We start from the raw sequence: 24085 nt of genomic DNA, 5'->3' as shown, positions 1-24085 counted from the left end.
CACAAGGGCCAGCCAGCTGCGCTCTTCTCTCCCAGCTTACGATTCCTAAACTGCCTCCGATACTAGTAGGCATGGAAAGCCCTGTTCTCCATGATTTTGGCTAACGCCCTTTTAAATGTTTGTGGCTGAATGCCACAGTTAAACCAAGAGCTACGTTTCTTGCATTAACTCTCCACCACAGTGCTCTTATTTATCTTTATGACCATTTCTGAAGCAAACATCCAGGTCTTGTCTGGCGCGCTGGGAAGAAAGTGCTGCACGTCTGGCCCGGTAGGACCTTCAATGTGGCAGTTCCTAAGATTTTTATTAAAGCTCGGGGTCTTCTTCGTTGTGTCTGTTCTTTGGGGCAACTCTGAAACCGACAGAGCCAAGAAAGGCCATTTCCAGGCGACGTTTCTGCGCGGCTGCTTTATTCCGCGTTCTAGTTTACGGCCCGGCCCTCCGAATGCCTGCCTCAGAACGCGCTTGGCATGCTGGGGATGGTAGTCTCACGTGGCCACGACGACGACGACGACGAAAAGCGCTCCTGGGTAGCGTCAGTTCCTCTGAGGCGAGACGGGAATGCCGGGAAGTGTAGTTTCTGCTCCGCCCGGGCCTCTACCGGCCGTCGTTGGCCCTCCTCCTCCTCTCTTGCCCGGGCCATGGCGGATGCGGCCGGCTCGGGCGGGCGCTCCAAAGTGGCGCCCAGCGTGGATTTCGACCACAGCTGCTCGGACAGCGTCGAATACCTGACTCTGAACTTCGGGCCCTTCGAGGCCGTGCACCGGTGGCGCCGCCTCCCGCCCTGCGACGAGTTCGTCGGGGCTCGGTGAGGAGGCTGCTGGGCGGCGGTGTGAGCGGGGGGGGGGGGCGTTGTCGCTGAGGGGGAGCCCTGAGGGGGCGGCGGCGGCGGCTGACGAGTTATTGGAGGGATCAATAAGGCCGTTTTTTCTTCTTCGTCCTCTCAGCCGCAGCAAACACACCGTGGTCGCCTATCGAGACGCCATCTACGTCTTCGGCGGGGATAATGGGTGAGTCCTCCTGCCGGGAATTGCGGATACCCCGTTGCAGCCGGCAGTTCATAATCCCCAGGTCGCCTTCGCGTAGGCGAGGCTGATGCCGCCGTCGCTTTCTCTCTCCCTTCCCTCTGTGCCTTTTAGCAGAGCGATGGGGGGAAAGGTTTTCACAAACTCCCCAGCCTTCCCTATCACTGTCTCTCTACCAGAAAGGCTCCCCTGTGGAACTGTTGCTTGTCACACGCTTATATTCGCAGGAGCCCCGCTAGGGAGAAGAAAAAAAGTGAGTAGCAACCCTAAACCCAACTGGAAAGTGTGGGGTGATTGATGGGGAAGGGTTTTTTTTTTGCCGGAGAGATTTGCCGTGGAAATCAAAAGCTACGCATGCAAATAAAAATACTTTGGTTTCTGATGTTTGGTATCTAAAACAGGAAATAGGAAAAAACAAAGAGCAGCCCAGAGGAGCTGAATTTTCTGTTGCTTGCTGTTGTGATTTGGGGGTTAGGGTAGGGGAAAATATATACAGTGTGTATATATATATATATATATATACACACACACACACATCATTATTTCATTTTATAATGTATATAAAACTAAGAGAACAGTTATAACAACAGACAAAAATTAAAATACGAAAAACAAAGCTATAAAATAGGCATGTAGCAGTTGCATGTGAGTTAAAATAACAAATAAAGACTTATCCACTTTATCAGATCATTAAGCATCCTTCCAGCTTTGCTAGGCTTGTGACAGGGGTTGTCCTGAAAATGATGGTTCCTCTTTATGTGTCATATAAGAATGCCAAATCATATTATAAGTGTCTAGAGGTTCTTGGGTGGGGGTGTTACTGGATTGTTGTTTTTATTTTGATTATATATTTTGTGGTTTTATATTTTGATTTTGTTCTGTGAACCGCCCTGAGACCTCCAGTTATAGGGCGGTATATAAATTAATTAATTAAATAAATAAATAGTCCTTGTCAAAAGCTCAAATTATGTGTGATTTTAGAAACTGTTTTCACAAATTACAGTTAACAGAGATCAACCTCTAGTTTTGCTTTCTGCTGAATATAAAGAAGTTCTGACACAAACTCCACTAAGGAAGCAAAAAACCAAAAGCCTACTTATTATCTTTTGGTTTCTTATGTTTGGTATCTAAAATCTCTGTTTCAGAGCAAATCCAGGCAATATGGGAATAATAACAATGTTATTATGGGTAGTGTTATTATGGGTACCAGGATTATATTCCTCTGATCCTGCGTTGACTGCCAATTTGCTACTGAGCCACATTCAGAGTATTAGTACTGTGATGACTTGTCAAGTCCTGTACAACTTGGGATTTAAGTATTTGGAGCATCGCCTTACATATTGACTTGCTGATGTGGTAAGATCATTGGTGGGGGACAATAGAAGTCTACTATGCAGGAAGCTGGGAAAGAGCCCGCTCTGTGGTGGCACCTCAACTATAAAATGCTTGAGGGTTGGGGATGATGCCTGCAAATTACTAAAATCATGAATTTTCCTTCAGTCTCTCGTATGATAAGCTGTCATTATTGCCACTGTAATAAAGAGAAGGCAAAGGCTTCAAAGATAGCTAGGAAAAATCATTTGCAAACAAAATAACCCTCTGTCCTGGTGTTGTCATATCTCTCCCGTAACTGCTGAAACTTGGTAAGATATTAGAAGTGGATACGCTGGAAGAAATTTATGTTTAATAACATTTTGATTATAAAATTGGATCTTGATTATGGGATTCAAAGCGAGTGGTAGAATTATTGTGGGAGAAAATTGTAATCTTGACTTAGTCCACGTTGAGGGATGGCAGATCTGTATAATTTCTCAAAGCAATTTACTAATAGAGACAAATGCACATTATATGTGTGTGGCAAATTAGTTAACAGTAATTAAATCCAAATTACGATAGGCATAGCCAGGACAGTTTCAGCAAATAATAAATGTGTAATATTTTAGCAAATCAGTGTAATAGCTGGTAAAGTTAATTGTAATATAAACAAGTGCTATAAATAGCAACATTCACATATATTGCTTAGCCATTTTTTGGGTTAACAATGGTTCAGCAAACCATCTCACAGATGAGAAAACACACTATGGCTTGTTTCACCAAATCTTGGTTTGTGTTTTGTCTGCTCTTGTCTTATGCCCCTGTAGCTTGGCAAAGTCTGGGCCAGAGTAGCCAAACAAACCAATGTTCATCAAGATGGTTGTATTCAGACATAATGATAGGCCATAGTTTAAAAAAGCCAAGATTTGTAACCCACCAACAAACAATGGTTCAATATTTTGGCTTGTTACCAGAAAACAAATCCTGGTAGGCCCATAGGCTGGTTCAAATATTCAAACAAACTATACTCTGGTTAAACAAACCAAGGCTTTGTGTTGTGAGTGAACCAGGCCAGTGTGAATTACTGTGTTTGCTCTCATTTATTTTGGGTACAAAGCATCTCTTTTGTACTGTCTGCTGCTTGGAATGGTTGGAGACTAAAAACTAAATAATGTGGAGGTTGGCATTATGCCTGTATATTTCATCTTATATCTGAAGATAACTGTATATATTATTTCCCTTATTCTGAAGGAAAACCATGTTGAATGACCTATTGAGATTTGACGTGAAGGACTGTTCTTGGTGCAGGTACAGCTATATTTCTAGTGAATATTTCATATATTATTTTGGCATCTATTTTAAAGCCTAACCACTTAGACCTTCTAAATGGCTGACAAAATTAGATATTATTGGCATGCGGCATTTTTTTAATGGCTAATGTATACTTGATAACTATCTACTTTGGGTTTGTAATCAAATTATGTTGAAGTGCTATAGATGGGGAAAGAAGGCAATTTTGAAACTTGTAATAAGGCCTCAACCCTTTGTTTATAAAATTAGGATACAATCCTAAACTTGGAAGTTTGCTAAAAATCTATATTTACAATAATGCTTTCTTATAGTAAAACAAAATATATCTAGTGGCTGCTGTTTTCTGCAGTTCAAAGACTCTAAAATGTTCTAAGAAAATTCTCAAAATACCACAAATTGCATGCATCTGTAACAGTGTGAAATGAACAAATTATTTAATGAGTTTAGAGTCAATAGTGCAATAGAAAATGCACTTAAAATCCACACCAAACTATGAATAATTAAATATCCTTACAAATAAAATATTGTCACATTAATGAGTACTCTTGCATTTGTACTGCTTTGTGTTACATTGCGCAGGGCTTTTACTACAGGGACCCCTCCAGCTCCCAGATATCACCATTCAGCAGTAGTCTATGGAAGCAGTATGTTTGTATTTGGTAAGTTATTAGTAAGCTACATCATTATCTGTGAGCAAGTCTGAATAAATATACGTTTGAGGTCTTGCTGGATTTGTGAAAGTGCTGTCCAGCAAATACTAGTGCAAGAACTGACAAGTGGAATCATAAAAGTGTTTGTGTCATCATATAGTAGATAATTGCCAATTTGCCAGTTTTGTAGAGAGGGCACACAACTTAATTCAAACAGGTAGCATGAATATGGATATCCAAACGAACAGCTTAATTCTTGATAATTTATGTACAGTGTTCAGGATACTAAAATATATGAATAATGCTGTATTGAGCAATGGAAATTATAGGTGGTTATGAAATCATATAGATGCAGTAGATCAAAACTCTGTGTGTGTGTGTGTGTGTGTTTTAAAAAAGCATCAAAGTTGAATTTTGGGCTGTGTTCTCTACTGATAGCTATATAGCGGTCTGCACCCCAGTTGGTTTGCCTTGTTCAGCTCCATAATTTTATTAAATAATATTTTCAATCTGAAATTGTGCCTAATATCCCTTTTACTGCAACCACATTATCATCATCTAGGTGGCTATACTGGAGACATTTATTCCAATTCCAATTTGAAGAATAAAAATGACCTTTTTGAATACAAGCTTGCAACTGGTCAGTGGACTGAGTGGAAGATTGAAGGAAGGTAAAAGCCTGTGCATCAGTGTAAACCTTTTAAAAGGAGATTGTTATTATACTATAGTGAATATGATTGTAAAGCCTGCAAAGATACTTGCAATTTATTGTCCTTTTAAAAAAAGGTTTTTAGGACCCCACCCCCAGTGCTATGCACCACAGCCTAACCCATTCAGCAGGGTTCCTGACCCTCAAGCAGTAGCATAGTGTGGGGGCCCCAGGGGGGCAATGCCCCTATGCCTGCCTGTCAACTGATAGGGTGAGTGCAGAGAGTGCTGTTCACCCTCTGTGCCCCTGCTCTGATCTAGCAGCGGTGAGGGCTGTGTTGGTGCTCTCCATCCCTGCTGGCGGGGGGGGGGGGGGGGCAAGCACACGCTCCTGCACCCGGTGCCGGCAGACAGCACTTTGGCACTGCCCTTGAGAGCCTTATGTGGGGACTGCCATGTTGTGAGTAGGGGGACACGAATGTTACCTTTTCCCTTCTTCTAGCATTTCTCTAGATCCAGTTATTAAAGTTTAGATACTATTAACCACTTCTTTAGGCATCAAGGCAAATATTGGGGGGTGGCGAGATATTCATTGGAAGTTTACTCAGTGGACTAATTGAAAATAATGGATCTAACTCAGATGTGTTCATTTATTTCATTGGGTATGTTCAGAGAAAAACTTAGTTGAATACCACATATTGCCTTTATTATAAATGTGTGTTCACGTTGTCATGTAAAATGATTGATAGGTCTGTTCTTATTTCAGATTACCTGTTGCCCGGTCAGCTCATGGTGCAACAGTCTATAGTGACAAATTGTGGATCTTTGCAGGATATGATGGGAATGCACGGTAGGTAGCATTTTTCTGGTCTCTTCTGGTTCACACACAATAATCCAGCTTCAGTATTGCTAAATATGAAACAGGGTTTCTTGTCTTTCTGAGTTGTAACAAAAACTCTTCTCTCTTAGGCCATCTGTGCTAGAGCCTACTGTTTTCTTAATTAGTATTTTAAGTTTAGAGTCGGACCATGATGACATCTAGAAACTTGTAGTTAATAAGACCTGATCTGGCATGTGTGCAGCTTATTGAGCAACTGAAACCGATGTGAAGGAAGATCAAATAACATGTTTAAAGTAGTTTTGAAATATTTTCATTGTTGGTAATTGATAATTCCCATCCTTTAGAGCCTCTTGTACAGACAAGAACAAACTAGAAGTAATATACTTTGTGCCAAATGCCTTGCTAAGCACTTTTATTTATTTAAACATTAGAAACCACATTTTCATAACATACAGAAAGGCAGTGTAACTCATAAAATGAGGCGAGAGTATGAGTTCCACAGGACAGGGTTTGCCACACTTAAGGCTCAGTCCCTAATAAAAGGCTTGCTGACGTCAGGAGTGTGGGGAGCAGCACAAAGGAAGTGGCTAATTCCCATACTGTCTCTCCATTTCATATTCCCCTCTCCCCACAGCTGCTTTTTGTAGGGGGAAAGGTGAGAGAGGTTTGCTGTATGCATGTATCTGTAATGTCTAGGTTGGTCTTTATTCAGTCTCCAAATTGGAAGGAATCTTATTATATATGTGAAAGGAGTAAAATATACTCCAGTCTGGTTGTGATCAGCTTTTAAAGAGTATTTTAAAATTGATCTTTCTTCTTGATGCAGACTCAATGACATGTGGACCATTAGTTTACAAGACAGGGATTTAACTTGTTGGGAAGAGGTAAGAGGAATTGATATTTTAAAAACTAACTATTCATTTTAATGCTTGATATGGTTTGTGTCACTTATGTGATCTAGAAAAGCTTAGTCTTGTCAAAATAAAATTCCTCGGTAACAGTGAAGGTTAACCATTTCTCCAGAACACCCTGATGGCTTTGATATACATTTATAATGGAGCATTTGCCACACATTCTTTATTGAATCCAAGGGCCCACAAATTGTGATTTGGGTTATCACAGAGCCTTCTCATAGAATTTTAAAGTTGGAAGGACCCCAAGGGTCATCTAGTCCAACTCCCTGCAACGCAGAAATCTCAGCTAAAGCATCTATGAGAGATGGCCATCCATTCTCTTCTTCCAAGTTCTTTGCACTTGCCAGAGAATTGGGGAAGAGGGAGCTTATTGTATCAAGAGCTTAGCAGCACAGCATGAGTAGCCTTTCTCTTCCCCTGCCTCCTTCATGTGGAGAGGAAGGTGTCTTTTAGTGCTGAGCAAGGGTTCTTGCTAGAGAACCATGGATACAGAAGGCTGTTTGGATCATTCCCAGGTTGGAGAAAATATGGAATAGCATACTTTTTAATTTTAATAAAAGGGGAGATGCATTCAGATGGACCCAAATAACCTGAGCCACCAATAGATATTGCTTACATACTTTCAACATTTCTTCATAATAACAAGGGCTATGAACTTACTAAAGCTGAATGTTTTCAAAGCTTAAAACTTTTTCAGGATTCGGAAATCTACTCCTGCATATTTGCATGACCTAAACTCTTACATTTTCATACAACCGAACACCTGTGCTGCTATCCTTCTCAGTTGATGTCTTTACTACTTAACTCAGTAGTTTAAGTTAAATAATGACTGAATTTTATATGTTTTGGTGTAGTAGTAAACAATGAATAGTTGAATTTGCCAAGAATATTCTTGATCCATATGCGTCATTGTTACAATATAATTTATCACCAACATTCAGTGCAAAAACTGTTGGCAATATCTTATTAGTGAAGTTTCCAAAGTTTCAAACTTAGTTCATCATGTGACACTGATAGTAGAGAACCAATGTTCATAACTAGGTGTGTGCAGTTACTTCCATTCCACCTATGTATTTCCTGGTAGATTGTACCTTAAGTAAACAAGGCTGCAGTCCTATGCCTGCTTACATGAGAGTAAACCTCGTTGACCTCAGTGGCTCATATTTCTTAGTGAATATGTATAGGATTGTATTGCAAGATATTAGTAAGGTTTATGTTTTTAATACATTTGGGGCATGTTAACAATTGCATGGTTTGCTAAGAACATAGTTGTTGTATATGTTTTGTATATGTATTTGTTTTGAGTGAGCAGTCCAAACTTGAAATTGACCTTTGACTTAATTTCAAGATGAAATATGGTCTATTTTGTGTTGCTGCTTTTCAGATTAAGCAAACAGGTGAGATTCCTCCTTCGTGTTGCAATTTTCCTGTAGCTGTTTGCAAAGAGAAGATGTTTGTCTTCTCTGGTCAGAGCGGAGCAAAGATCACCAATAATCTTTTTCAGTTTGAATTCAAGGAAAAAATGTGAGTATCAAAATACCCAACCCAATCCAAATTGTGGCTGAATTAAAAATAATACAGGAACAACCATTTTGTGCATGTTCAAAGCACATGTGATGGTGCATGTGTGTGTCATTTTTGGACCCAGACGAGGGTGTAAAAGGCAGGGTGCTCTGCCATCGCACGTGACAACCAGGAAGAAAACCCCCACTCAAATTGGGGGTTGCCTGTACTGTGAAATAGAAGCAGTTGAAGTATTTAATGTGATTTTTATAATGTGCCCACAAAAATATTGGGGGGGGGAGGTTTTCAATTCAATAGGAAAAAGTATGAAAATACTAATAAAAATGTAAAGGGGGCTGTAGCTGCTGCTGATTGTCATTTGGACTGGGTGGAGCAGTTTTAAGCCTCTTCTTCCTACCCCAGCACTGTGTCTGCTTTTATATTTTTTCTGCTCCCATCAAAGTTAGTGGGACCGTGAGAGTATAAACACTTTTTTGGGTACTGAATTAGGCCCCCAGTTTGGGAGTAGCCACCCCTGCTTTTGTGTAATAATATTGTGAGATGACATCATGCATTGTTAATGCATTTGACACACCAGGTTGGGGCCAGAAAGCCAAAGCACTGTAGCTCTCCTCGCTCATGAAGGGCAAGGATTGTCATTACAGACTGTTGTTCTGCTCTCTTGATGTATATTGGGGCACCTATAATATATGCACCTACTAAAGTCACTTACTCAGACAAAAGCTTGTACTTCTTTCCCATATGTTGCAAATGTTTACATTATTGCTTACAAGCAAAATTTATTGTACCAATGCATTTAAAATAAGTTTAAAAGAAATAGCACAATCGTATGTCTGTTCAGAAATAATCCCACTGTATTCAGAATTGTCATTAGGATTGCAGTCTGAGTGACTATTGCATCTTAGACAAGACAACAGATCCAAAACACATAATATACACATAAAAAAAAGCTATAGAATTGATATCATACTACAGCTTCTGGTATGCTATGAGAATGAAAGATAACATAGTTGTGTATATGGATTCATGTGTGTCTTTAGGGACTGAGCCACTAAAACCTTTTGTTTTCTACTTCAGTTGGACAAGAATTCCGACTGAGCATTTACTACGGGGCTCTCCTCCTCCCCCACAGCGGAGATATGGTCACACAATGGTTGCCTTCGATCGCCATCTCTATGTGTTTGGTGGCGCTGCGGACAACACATTGCCTAATGAACTTCACTGCTATGATGTAGATTCTCAGACATGGGAAGTTATCCAGCCAAGCCCAGATAGCGAGGTAAAAAATATATTAAGATTTAAATCTGGTGTGGGGAACCTTTAGCCCTCCAGATGTTGCTGAATAACCCCCCCCAGAAAGTTGCCATCAGGGAAATGTGGCCTTTGGGTTGAAAAATCTCTGTTTTATATATTTGACAGATACAATGTCTGCTCATGTTGTGTGTCTTCCCCCCAACCTCCCCTTCTAGCTACCAACTGGAAGACTTTTTCATGCTGCAGCAGTCATCTGTGATGCAATGTACATCTTTGGTGGAACAGTGGATAACAACATTAGGAGTGGAGAAATGTACAGATTTCAGGTAACACGTTAAAACCACTGGTGTTCATTTCATTTAAGATTATGATAACTATTATTTTTTCCCAATGACCAAGTTTAACAGCAAAGAACAATTTATTTTAAAAGTTTTTATGTTTGGCTTCATTCTAAATTATAACGTGAAACTTTAATCAATGTAAGTTCGACCATTTCATCAACATTTCAAACAATGTTCTTTAAATAACTCATCTTGAAGCATGGCCCTGTGACCAGGAAGAGAGTGCCACATATATGTCAACATTCATATCCATAACAATAGCATTAGGCAGCTCTCCAAAATAGTTGCCAGTATGAGTTTGCACCCATATGAATCGAAAACAAAGATGCTTAAATGTAACAGGAGCTTCATATTAATTTTTGCTGCACCTGGCTGATATATGCAAACTTCCCAGCCAGAGCATATATCCTTCTACCTGAGCACATTGCATCTCATCATAGAATCACAAGTACATCATGGAAATGTGTTATCCTCTGCCTACTTAGCGAAAACCTGATTTGCAAATATAAGAAGTGATGTGGGTGGCTGCTTGAACACAGCTATTCTGAGATGGCTCAGTGCAACAAGCTGTTCATGTGAAATACTTTTATTCTAGCTATTCATATATTCCTGATTTTTTTATTTTTTTATTTTGTATATTTGTGTTGATGTATGTTGAAATTCACTAATACTACACACATTTCAGATAGCTTTCCATGCAGAGTTGCCCCCACTTGGTTATATTTCAAGTGGCCACCTACACCGCTGTTGGCACCTGTGAATTAGGCCTGGATGCTTCTTTCGCTCTGTTCCTGTTCAAATGTTGTAAGTCATTCTACAGCTGGCTGCTATATACTGCAACAAAACATTGGTTCCAATGGCAACTTTAATAATTACACTTTTGTAATACGGCAACACAACGACAGAACCTTTCCATTTCAGACTTTTAACAGGACTTCAACTCTCATTTTCAGTTTTCTTGTTATCCCAAATGCACTTTACATGATGACTATGGAAGACTGTGGGAAAACAGGCAATTCAGTGACCTGGAATTTGTTCTTGGAGAGGTGAGTGTGTTCTAATGGAAATGTTGAGCAGAAGTTGTTTCCTTCCTGGCTAAAGAGATACAGTTGTGATACAATACTACATCAGATACTTTTAATTATATACAGTACTTTGATGGAGAGGGAGAGAAACAGATGTTGCAAATTGGCTTTTTATGTGCTTTTTCACTGAAGAGTTTTCTCTATGTATAGGTTATAGGGGTACGTATGATAGTGGCACATTCCACTGTTATTTAGGAAATAGGGAAATGGAGTAGTACATTGAGTGAGGTCCAGTCAGAGTAGACCCATTGAACTTAAATGCATTGATTTCTGTGGATATACTTGTAGTATCCTTAACTGGATATTGCCCATTATCTCTGCTTGTCACTTTTTATACCCCTGGTTTCAGGATTTAAAAGTTGCCAGCAAGAATATGTTAACATTTGCATGATATCAACATGGATGGTGTAATATTGATGTTGGAAAATGTTGAAATAATGTTAGGTTTATACTAGCTATTGCACATCTGTAGCAATCTCCTCATTTTGTACAGGTACCTCCCCATTTCGCACAGTTGGCATGTGCGTCGCCGCTGATGCACGTGCCATTTTTGGCACTGCAAAGGGGCAGCATGGGGTGGGCTTATGGGCTTCCCGGTGCCTTGGAACATAACTCCCATGTAAATGGAGAATTGCATGTATTTAAAAATGAATATAAGGGGTTTTTTTGCTGTGTTGCCTCTCATCAGCTGTTACTGCAGCAAGTTAAAAGATTTTAAAATTCAGCTATCTGTCAAATCCTATAACTGTCAAAGAATGCAATTCTTTTTCTCTCGACTGTTTGACAGAAGGAAGAAAGAGTGCGAGGACATACAGCCATTGTCACAGCCCGCTGTAAGTGGCTCAGGAAGAAAATTACACAGGCAAGAGAGAGATTGAAGCAGGTATGATTTGCTGAGAAGGTTTCCTTGTGGGACGATTAGCTATTATAGCAGTCATTGTCATGGCATGCATTCTGAAAAACATTTTGAAGAATTGATTCTGTGATTAATCTCATGACTTCCAGATTTGCAGTTTCATTGACATGGCACAGCAATATCTATCATAAGTTTGTCTTGATAAATTGAAAGACAGAGGCTGTGATTGGATTCCGTTAACCTGGATGAGCACCTATGTCAGAATTGTTTGTTTTGTTTAAGAAACAGGATGTTCTAGGTGAGGGATAGCTAGCATGATTACCTGAATGCTGTTGGACTATAACTGTCATTATCCCTGCACACTGGCCATCCTGGCTGGGGTTGATAGGAGTTCTAGCCTAACAACATCTGGAGAGCACAACATTGGTGACCCCATTCTAGGTTTTTAGTACTGAAGTTACGTTAAAAACAAAAGTTGGTTTGTGTGATATTGTCTGTACATGGTTAAATGCATGAATGGTTTTGGGGTGCTGTTGTGCTGTAAGATTGCCCAGATGGTTCAGTCTTTCCTTGTTCCCATTGTGATGTTAGAAATCTAAGCAAGATGTTGATGAAGAAGGAGAAGGGACACCCCAGATGGAGACAGCAGGCAACAATGTCAAGCTGTGCCGCCTGCAGCCGCTGCTGGAGGTGACCATCCGGGAAGCTGAAGCCCAGCCTTTTGAGGTGCTCATGCAGTTCCTGTACACCGACAAAATCAAATACCCACGCAGAGGTAGGGTAGCAGAATGGCTTCCTGGGAGAAGAAGTGTAAATTTTCTGTCTCAGCCTCTTTCAGAGTTTCTTCACATAATAACTATGTAGTTTCAATCCATAAACACATTGTTATTTATCTGTGCTTCAAGGGCATTTTAATACTATGCTAGTAGAGCCCAATTAAGTTGTTCTTAATACTGGAACAGGGAACCTTTCCCTGCCTGCTGTCACACTTTTCTCTCTGTCTTCAGTACATTAAATTAAATTATTTTATATATATATTTTTGTGTTGTACAGGGCATGTGCAAGATGTATTGCTAATCATGGATGTGTACAAATTGGCCCTTAACTTCAAACTCTCACGATTGGAACAGCTGTGTGTCCAGTATATTGAGGCCTCAGTCGATCTGCAGAATGTGCTTGTTGTGTGCGAAAATGCGAACAAACTTCAGTTAGATCAGCTAAAGGTAGGTGTGTGCAAGACTGAGTAAGATTTCATTAAAAAACCCTAGTCCAAATAGAACCAACCTAATTGGTTAAATCCCATTCTAGAACATTCTGAGGGAGAATAGACTTGCTGGTAGATTCTTCAAAGATAACTTGCAGGAGAAATATGACAGACTTGTGTTTTTCTTAAAGTGGTGGTGGTTCTTCAGATGACAAGCAACTATTTGTTTCCTTTAGGAACACTGCCTGAATTTTGTAGTAAAAGAATCACACTTTAATCAAGTAATAATGATGAAAGAATTTGAACACCTTTCCTCAGCTTTGATCGTGGAGATAGTACGAAGAAAACAGCAACCTCCACTTCGAACACATTCCGATCAGCCTCTCGATATTGGTAACGCACCTTTCATCTTGAATGAAAGATAGTTTGTGGCTCTTGATGAATGTAAATAATGACCCAGGTCCTGAACATGACTGACTCCAGTTGTTGCTGTCATTTAATTCTGCTTGCACAACTACTTTAACTCTTTCAAGAGTTGATAGAGGGATGTAGAACAAAATTCAGTAAAAAAGTTATTTTGAAATAAAATGTATCTTAAGAGGATAGTGTAATAATAATAATAATAATAATAATAATAATAATAATAATAAAATTTATTTATATCCCACCCTCCCCAGCCGAAGCCGGGCTCAGGGCGGCTAAAAACAATAATAGTGTAGTGGCACTTCATAGTTTTTAGCGGGGAGAGAATGGAAATCTTATTGTTGGCTAGCTCTTATTGATGGGCTGACAAGAGGTTACCATCCACTAAAGGGTCATGAAGACCAGAGACCTTGTTGCTGGTCTTAGTAGCTGGGTTGAGTGATGGTGTAACTTTTACCCAGATTGAGAACTGGAGTACCTATCAGTATCTGGTTCTGCATACATAGTTAGTTCCATTGCATTTTATTGCATAATGCTGGTAGAGGGCCGTCCTTAAAATAAAACTCAGTGGCTTGCTGAAGAGAATCATTTGACCAAACTATAGGATAGGAAAGAGTGAAACTCTTGGATACCAATTTTCTGTTTGCAAATTCTATTTTTAATCCATGCAAGTCCCCCTCATTACTGATGGTGATCAATTTGGTTGATTTGAGGTGATTATCTCTCAACACCCCTAGCAGTTGTGCTAAGGGGGATCACAGTGTACTCTCCTATTTAATATCTACATGAAGCTGTTGTGAGTGGTCATTAGGGGATCTGGAGTGAGGTGTCATGTGTATGCTAATGGTTCCAGTTCTTTTTCTCTCTAACATCTGATTTGGGAGAGGCTGGGCAAACCTTGGACTGGCACCTGGATTTGGCAGTGAGCTGGACAAACTAAGTCAGAATTCTGACAAGACAGAAACACTGTTGGTAGGGTGGTTTCCGATACCGGATCTGTGGATGTGCCTGCATCCATCTCTTTCACTAGAGACCCAGGTGACCTTGATGCCTTGTGCTTTCAGCTGGTAATACATTTACAACCATTTCTAGAATGGGGTAGTCTGACACCCACGTGTGGAAAATCCAGTTTGGATTGCTGCAGTGCACTCTACATGGAGCTGCCCTTTAGGTTGACCCAGAAGCTGCAACTCGTGTAAAATGTGGTGGCTTCCTACCATCATATTACACCACTTCTGAAAGAATTTCGCTGGTGGCCAGTTAGTTTCCAGGCTAAGTTCAGGATGCTGGTACAAAGTCCTAAACAGCTTGGGACCAGGATACGTAAAAGACTCCTTACATACCCAATCAGTCACTGTGCTCTGCAGATGAGGGCATCCTGCAAATACCATCTTATCAGGAGGTCTGTTCTGCACAACGTTGAAATCTGGCCTTTAGTCTGGTGGCACCTAGCCTTTGGAACTCCCTCCCCACCTTTCATATCAAAGAGGCACTGTTTGTTGTTTTTTTTAGTTCCTGTTGAAAACTTTCCTCTTTCAAAAAACTTTCTAAGTGGAGATTTTTATCCCAAACAGTGTCTATATTGGCTTTGAAACTGTTTTATATATATAATTATTGTTTGTATACATGCAGTATTGTGAAGCCACTTTGAGATGCTTCATAGGAAGTTAAATGAAATAAGTACTAATAATTTTGGACTAAATTTTCCTTTAATGTGATATTTTGCTTACTTCCTCCTTCAAAGGAAAGCAGTATACAACTGTGACTCATTATTATTTTTATTTTATTTTATATTTTATATTTTATATTTTATATTTTATATTTTATATATTTTATATATTTTATATATTTTATTTTATTTTATTTTATTTTTATTTTATTTTTATTTTATTTTATTTTATACTGCCCTATACCCAGGGGTCTCAGGGCGGTTCACAGAAAAGATAAAAGATTCATATTCATTTGAACTGTACATTGATCCATTCTTGTGTGTTACATTTATTCTCTGTGTGTTCATGTTCAGGAACCTCATTGATTCAGGATATGAAGGCCTATCTGGAAGGTGCTGGACTAGAATTCTGTGATATAACTCTACTCTTAGATGGTCACCCAAGACCAGCTCATAAAGCTATTCTTGCAGCCCGCTCCAGGTATGTTCACTTAGATGTTTTATTATGTTTTTGTATATGCTAGAAGCTGCCCAGAGTGGCTGGGGCAACCCAGTCACATGGGCAAGGTGCAAATAATAACATTATTATTAATTATTATTGCTAAATCAGTCATTCAGTGGTACAGAGTTATACTTTCAGCTGTTGGGGCTTTACTTTCTCCTTTCATTTCTCTTAGGTTTCTGTTTCCTTTCTGTTCTCCTTGTTCTTTTTATGGCAAGTTCCTGAATGGAGGGAGTTCCTGAGTGGAGTTCCGCTGCTGTTGGAATGGGGATCTCCCTTGATGTGTTATGGATATTGAATACACAGTGCAAAACAGATTTGATATCCAGGAACATCGGAGATCCATGTTAAAATAATTGTGACCTCTGCCCCAGTTTGGATGTTGGCTTATATGCAGAGATTGGGGGGGGGGGGGAGTATACTGAAATCTGCTCCTGTTCTCACAATCAGGAGTAATGTCAAACAGTCTCTAAGAAAGATAGTATCTTACCATAGTCTTTAAGATGCCACAGGACTATTGCTTTTGCTGCAACATACTAACCAGGCTACCTGTCTGGAAAGCATACGTAACTTTGATTGTAAATTTGACTGGATACCTGTGCCACTACCACACTTAAACTACCAACTTTTGATGGAATGTTTTGCTAAGAGAGGTTGCAGAAATTATTGGGGAATGAGAAATACAAAAGTAACTTTTTTCTCTGGGATATCCAACTTAGTGTGTTGCAGGGGAAACAACACTGTCTTGTTGCACCTTAGAAGATTAGCATATTTATTACAGTGGAATCTCGGGTTATGTACCATCCTCCTTATGAATGGTCCGGGTAACGAGCTCCGCTAACCCGGAAGTAGGTGCTCCCAGTAGCGAAGTTTGCCCCAGCATGTGAGCGGAATTCGCGTGGCAGTGGGAAGCCCCATTAGCGAAAGCGCAGCTCAGGTTAAGAATGGTTTTGGGTTAAGAACGGACCTCCGGAACAAATTAAGTTTGTAACTGGAGGTACCACTGTATAGCAAAGGCTTTTTTGGACCCGAGTCCACTTCATCGGGTGTTTGATGTAAATTGGTCAGCTTGTGCACACATGTGGGGAAGAGTGAAGTTAGAGGGGAACCAAATGCAAAAACAATATTAAGAATTATGTAAAAGCAAAACAGATCAAGTGGCAATTGACAAAACAGCGTTGGTTATAACACAAACATCCTGGCACTGGTACAATAATCAACACATTGTGATAAAAATCCGTAAGGTTGTATCTAAAGCAACACTAAATAACTTACTGCATGAGTCGAACAACAGATTTGTAGGTGGCACAGGGGGAGGATGAGGGCATTGTTCAAGTCACATTGTCAAGTGGAAGTCATTCTGCTTATGCAGTGATTTAGTTTGAAACCCACTTTCTGAAGTCAAGCTACAAGGGACAGCGTTGAATTTCTTGAAGAATTGTAATACGGCATAAGCTTTCTTAGAGCAGAGGCTACTTTATAGATGCATGTAGTATAATCCTAAAGCAAATTTGCTGAAGGAAAGTATAGGGAAATAGGTTATTAAGAAATAAATTTAGAAATGCTAGTTAGTTGGTATTCATTAATCATTGTTTGTTCAAGACATGATATGGGATGTGTTTCTGAAACAGCTTGTTAAAATTCTGCATTTTGATAAGCCTAGACTTAAGCAATTTAATATATAAAAGAGGCATTTAGAAATGCCTTAGGCCTCCCACCATCCACTTTTTTTCTTGCTGGCTAAAAATTAGTGAAACAATCTTATGAAAAGCAGACAGTAGCAGAAAAATGCCTTAATTATTTTGGCTGACCCTGTTTCTTCTTGCATCACCACATTTGCATTTTTTCCAGTTACTTTGAAGCTATGTTTCGTTCTTTTATGCCAGAAGATGGGCAAGTTAATATTTCAATAGGTGAGATGGTTCCAAGCAAACAAGCATTTGAGTCTATGCTAAGATATATTTATTATGGTGAAGTGAACATGCCTCCTGAAGATTCTCTGTATCCTTTATCTGACTATATAGGCTGGATCTATTTCCTTGATACTTTTATAAAAATGTACTTAACATTTTAGTGTTTCCATTTCACACATTTTTCTCAGCTATAAATATGCAAAAACCATACTGAGGTGAACAGTAATTCTTTGTCAATCAATATATTGTACATCTAGGCTAAGTCTTTGAATGAATCTTAAAGGGTATAATAGGATTTTGTGGAAAGGGCTAGCTTTGCATAGTCAAACGGAACAGTAAATAGAATATGTTTTTTTGTGAGCATTAACCTAAAAGCTCAGATGAGTTCATTTTTCTTTTGTGTCTCAGCATATTCCAAACACAGTTAAGACTGTAGAATCACTGAATATTTGCTTTGGTTCTCCCATCTGGTGTAAAAATATAGGGTAGTTTTCCCAGGGCACCTTTCCCAGACTTTTTGTATAGTTTATTATTTTCCTTAGTGCTGTTCCTGGCCAAAATCCTTGGACAGACAAACAGATAGTTTCAGTTCAGGAAGCCAGTTAGTTGGCAGTTTACTATAAGAATTGATCCTCTTCAAGGACACCAGTTCTGTTTTTTTGTTCCACTTTTTGCTTATTCTGTCTCTCCAGAATGTTTGAGTTCACAGAAAACCTGGAAACAGCTGCTGCATATATAGCATGGTTGATGTGGCAGTGCTATGCATGGCCCAGAGCCAAAGACAACTTTCAAGGAGGCAGCCAGCAGCAATTATAACAATAACACATTAGAGAGAATGCAGCAGACAGAGGTCAAATCTCTGTTCATCCTTATTGCCATTCCATTTAGGTTTATGGTACCTCTGTTCCTTGCAACTTGAAACATGAATTCTCTTTAACTGGCTTTTTTAAGCTACCTCTTTGCTGCCCCTTATTATTATGGATTCTACAATAACCGACTCCAGGCATATTGTAAGCAGAACCTAGAAATGAATGTTACTGTGGAAAACGTGCTCCAGGTACTTATTACCACCTAATCAGGAACTAACTGTAATTACAATTACAATTAATAACTGTAATTACAATTAGCTCCTAACGTATTTTTTTCTATGGAAACTTGTCAAATAAAAGACCCATAAATTTTTGTCTTGGAGGCTTGTAAGATGAATTCACATTCCCAGATGAACATTACGGCCACTGCCCAAAGAGGGTTAAATGCACTCCTTCCCATAGAAAATGGTGCATAGGTTGGGATTGCATCCTACTGGCCCCATGGTGTAAAGACACCCTACAAAGTGGCTAAATCCTTAATATATTTCTACAACAGACTTGAGCTGATGCAGTATCATAGGAATTGCCCCAATTACTATTTTATTTTCTAAATGAAAACTTTTTAAATAAAGTTTTGTGGTTGTTGTTTTTAAAATGTTTGTTTGTTTGTTTGTTTGTTTGTTAAGTTTTATGGAAGTGCCCCAATTACTTTATGACTGCCATAAGATTAAAAATGGAAGGTGCATAATCAGTATCTAGTTCTATGCTGTTTTCTGCCTCAAATACAAGAAAACACGAAAATCCTGGGAGCGATCCTATACACAAGAAGCTGGAATAAAGCATGCCTGGCGTAAATTAAGCCAGTGCAAATACACTAGGATTCAAACTCATTTCAGGAGTCAGGCTACAGCTGGCTGAGGCAGCCTAAGCCTAGCAGAGGGAAAACAAGCTTTTAAAGCCTAGCAGAGGGAAAACAAGCTTTTTAGTGTGTTACACCACCCTTTTGATGGCTTAATTTACACTCAGTTGCCAGTTTCCTTGACTGAGCTGTATGCAACTCCCCTTTCTCAGGGCTTACATTGGCTTAAGAGTCACTGGGCTTGTCTCAGCCAGCTGGGTCCTGGTTCTGTTGGTGTCTCTGTACCTGAGCTGCAGATGGGGGAAGCCAGTGTAGCCAGTCTGTACTGGGAACCTCTCAGCACAGCTGGAGATCTTTTGGATCCTAATCCTGCTCACCCCAGTGGATCTTACAATAGGATTGCACCATTAATCTATAAAGACTGCTCTTAAACAATTAAACATTTAAAGTGGTTTGGTTTGTTGTTGTTTTTAACATAGTAAAAATGTAGAAACTCTGTTTCAGATTTTAGAGGCAGCTGACAAGACCCAGGCTCTGGATATGAAGAGACACTGCCTGCATATCATTGTTCACCAGTTCACCAAGGTTGGTTGGATGTTTTCTTGGGTTCTGGGCATCTGCTGTCCCCTTTCACTGCCATGGTTGAAAACAGCTTAAGGTAGTCCTCCATTTCATTCTTGTTCCTCCCTTTGGACTGTGTGCTATGCTTTTATAACTTGTCTTTAACACTGATAAATATATAGTCACTAACATTATTTTTACATGTTTGTGGTTGTGTTTTCCATTTCTTCAGTGCCTCTTTACCTTTTATTTGTTGTCTTCTTAAATACTGACTGTTCTATGTACCTTGTTTCCATGTGTTTCATTTGGCCATATAGCATACAATGTCCTTTCTGGTAATGAATGTAAATAGAACTCTCAGTTTTCTATCCCAGGGAAAAGATCTTCTGCAACTTTGCAAAATGCTATTTTCATGGAACTGCAATATACTTTTGTGTTGGTCAAGATTTTTTAAAAAATCTCTGAAAATATTCTGAGAATCTAAGGAGACTTTAGATATGTGTTTCACAAGCAGGAGCTCTGCCACCCACCCCCAGACACACAGCATGACAACCTGCTCTTGAAATGCAGGGAATGTGATATGTCATAGAAAGGTCACCTGCTCAAAGGAACAAATCCTCAAAATTCCATATTGCTACCTCTAGCCCATTTCAAGAGCCCAATAAGGATGAATAAATGCATAGCATTTAACAGCAGTGAAGCTGATTTGAAGTACCTTTGCAGTGTTTAATCCAAACATGCCTTTCCTTTCTCAGGGGTGTTGTTGTTGTTGTTGTTTTTTTTTTTTTTTTTTTTTGGTGGGGGGGAGAATCTACAGGGCTGTAGTAGAAGCTGTTGTGCATTGGGCTGATGGGCTAGTGTCTGTGATGTCAGTAATAAACTGCCTGTCCAACCGCAGACCAGTTTTATATATATATATATATTTACATTTTTACAGTGTTTTGAAATATTTATAAAACCTCTTTCTGTTGACTTCTGAAAAATATCATAAAGAGTTCCAGAAGCACCCTCTGCTTAGTCGCAGAGGGATGAAAACTAGAAGAGACGAAGGGAGATGCTTTTGTGGGGGGGGTGGAGGTTCCATCTTCACTAAACCCGCTTGCTTAACAAGTAAAAAGTGTTTCATTATATTGGAATTCTGTTTCCTGAACAGATCAGTTTTATTAAGCTAAAGAAAGGTTGGTTTTTTAAGAATAAAGCTTTATGCCTCATTACAAAATCTTGTTCAGAGTTTAGTAAGTGTTAAATTGTGTGTCGTTGCCCCCCCCCCCCCCGGAGTTTTATGTTCTGTCATTTCTTTGTGTTGGAGACCTAACTGTCCAGTACAATGCAGTACCTTTTTTCCTCCTTGGTAAATGGCAGATTTCCATCGATGTTAACAGCACTACTCTCTTTTATCCCTTGATAATGCTACTGTCCCCTTTTTGGGGACCTTTAAAGTCAAATACATATGCTGAGGGTATATTAGATTCCTGAAATAGAATTTTTATATATGAATAAGCCAATGTATTGTAATCTTAGTGAAAAGCCTTTTCCACCCTTGATGCAGAAATTGGTGGATGAAACTAGCAATATTTAATGGTCAAGAGGGTATTATGAGTTTCTTGTGATTTCAGTGGCGGGGTTTTTTGGGGGGTAAAGCTTTTTATTATAATGTATAGAAAACACAGTATAATTATAACAACAGAAGAAAATTAAAAGATGAAAGCTATAAAATAAGCAAGTAGAATGAGTAGTTGCATGTGAGTTTAAATAACAAAGTCCAAGTAAAGACACTTGTGATTTCAGTTTGAGAAGCAGAATGCGTTATTACTTTACACATACCCACACTCTTTTATTATGAATATTAGGTATTGACACATAAGAAAAATGTAAAATGTTTTTGATGCTGTTTGCTTGCTTGCTTGCTTGCTTGCTTGCTTGCTTACTTCAGAAGTGAGATTGTACTGTCTACTAGGAAAAGTATGGCTGTTGCTCAGAATTTAAAAGGAGTCAATTAAAAGCAAGTCTGTTGCAAGTGCTGTGGTCTTTTGAAACTGGTTGCAAATGACACCAATGTGAGGACTTTTTAAAGTAGGGAAAAGAATACAAAGTTTCAAAATACAAGGGTGCACACTTGCTTTTTTAAAAACAACAACAACCCTACAGAATCTTTCATGTTGCTTCCAATATTTAATTTTGAGATGTTTGGAAACCTAATCCCTGACTATGTAAATATTCTGGTACACAATGCTTAGTGCTCTTGTGTGTATGTTTTTGAACAAATTAAGTGCTGTATTATATTAAAACTAATAATAAAAATGTACCTGTACAAACAGGATACAATGAGGCTGAAAGAAGGCATTACAAAACTTGCCCATATGCCCTTGACGTTCATCAGTTCCAGCACAGCTCTGTGAGCGTGGGCTGATTAGAGTTGTAGTCCAAAACATTTGTAGGGCATCAGATGGGCATGGGCTATGGTGCCTACAAAATAAACTAATATTGTTTTTATTATTCTATGTGTTTCAAACATTGTTGTGTTACAGTGAAAACTAATTCTCTCCCCCTCTTTTTTCCTCTTGAAGGTTTCAAAATTGCCAAACCTTCGGTCCCTCGGTCAGCCTCTCTTACTTGACATCATAGAATCATTAGCAAATCACATATCAGACAAGCAATGTGCTGAACTTGGCTCAGATATCTAGGATTTCCCGTATTCTTCATATTGCACTTTTTCTTCAAGAGATGGCACTTTTCCTACCTGTACCACCAGTCTGTCTAACCTTTGTTACCATTCCACGTTGATCTGGTGAAGAACGTCCTCAAAGCATGAAAACCTTTGAATGTGTGAAAGGTAAATTTGAACCTGAACTTGACCACAGGGATACAAAGAGAAGATGATACGACAGTTCTCAAGCATGTTGGCACTACTAAGAAACAAGCCTGATATTTACTTAACTTTATTACTGATAATGCCTCTTTGATTCTTTGTCCTTGAGAGCATCACATTTGAACTACGACAAGATGGTTTTATTCAAACACAGAAGTTGCTTCCTTTTCCCATCAGTACTGCCTGGCACATTTAATCAGGTGGACTGAGATATAGAAGCTGAAGGAAAAACGATTCAGTGCCTGATGGTTTCAGGTAATTATGAATGCAGTAGAGCAGCCAAAACTGTGTTCTGCTTCTCCGTCAGTGTAACAAGTCACTACATGGAGCATCTGTTGACAAGGTGCATCCAGCATATATTTGTCAAGTCGTAGATGTTTTTCCTTTCCCAGCATCTAAGCAGATGTCACCAAAGACTCTTTTCGAAACAATGTTATCCCTTTCATTGTGTCTGTTTGTAGTTTAAAGGTTGAATATACTTTCTGAAAAGCAGAGTGGCAAAGAAATGTAAATGTATATTGGAATGTGGTGTACTCTCGAAAGCCTTTGACGCAATCTTTTAATTAGGGAACATTAATGCCTGATATTTTGCACACTTAAGTTCTCAGTATACCTTGAAACATTCACATAGAAATTGATCAAATAAAAGTTGTCTCCTTGTTTGTCTGCATTTTTTTTAATTAAATGTGTTTTCATTAGCAACCTCAACATTCCCCCCCTCCCCCCGCCGCAAAGGGAGTATAGCTGAATTGCTGGCTTGCTTTCTTTTTGGTTGCTTCTCTACTCTCACTGTACTGCTTTTGGAAACAAAAATGTATTTGAATAAAGCAGACCTTTCAATTAACTAATAGAGCATGTTTTGCAGTTGAATCAAAATGTCAGTTACAAGTTTCAGTAACAGAGGCATGCACAGGTATGCCATATTGGAGAACTCAGAAGGTGATCTCAGGGTCTGGGTAGGTTCATATGGAAATAGGTATCTTGAGGTATTGTGGTGCTGAGCCATTTAAGGCTTTATAGGTCAAAGCCAGCACTTTGAATTGGGCCCGTCTTAATTCTGCACAAACCGTCTTAATTCTGCATAGGCTGAAGTTTCCGAACCGTCTTCAGAGACAGCCCTATGTATAATGCATTGAAGTTATCTAACTTTGAGGTTACCAGAGCATAGACAACAGTAGTTAGGCTATCCCTGTCCAGATAGGGGTGTAGCTGGGCCACCAGCCGAAGCTGATGGAAGGCACTCTGGCTCACTGAGGCCACCTGACCCTCGAGCAACAGCAATGGATCCGGGAGTACCCCCAAGCTAGAAACCTGCTTCTTCAGAGGAAGTGTAACCCCATCAAGAGGCAGGCGATCTCCCACCCATCTGGTCTAGGGAACCACCCGCTAACAGTGCCTCAGTCTTATCTGGATTGAGTTCCTGTTTATTGGCTCTCATCCAGTCCATTACCGAGGCAAGACACTGGTCCAGTACTTCCACTGCCTCACCTGCAGATGTGAGAAATAGTGCTGA

General features: G+C 39.5%; 1 protein-coding gene across 2 annotated transcripts; it reads left to right on the top strand.

Moving 5' to 3' along the window:
* Positions 1-455: 455 nt before the first annotated feature.
* LZTR1 (leucine zipper like post translational regulator 1) lies at positions 456-23416 on the top strand. Of its 2 annotated transcripts, XM_081864752.1 has the most exons (20): positions 456-808; positions 948-1010; positions 3591-3647; positions 4230-4309; positions 4863-4971; positions 5715-5798; positions 6616-6673; positions 8088-8227; positions 9305-9506; positions 9697-9807; positions 10776-10868; positions 11695-11790; positions 12355-12538; positions 12817-12986; positions 13204-13360; positions 15414-15540; positions 17413-17562; positions 18426-18531; positions 19647-19727; positions 22271-23416. In XM_081864752.1, the coding sequence occupies exons 1-20, from the start codon at positions 471-473 to the stop codon at positions 22385-22387; spliced, it is 2523 nt and encodes an 840-aa protein (XP_081720878.1). In that variant the 5' UTR covers positions 456-470; the 3' UTR covers positions 22388-23416. The 2 variants fall into 2 exon arrangements, with proteins under 2 accessions (XP_081720878.1, XP_081720879.1); XM_081864753.1 differs by lacking the exon at positions 17413-17562.
* The last annotated feature ends 669 nt before the right edge of the window (positions 23417-24085 follow it).

The sequence above is a fragment of the Podarcis erhardii genome (assembly GCF_964252035.2).
Source record: "Podarcis erhardii genome assembly, chromosome: 6".
Lineage (NCBI taxonomy): Eukaryota > Metazoa > Chordata > Lepidosauria > Squamata > Lacertidae > Podarcis > Podarcis erhardii.
Note: the sequence above shows the minus strand (reverse complement) of the source record. Positions and strands in the feature narration are given on the sequence as shown.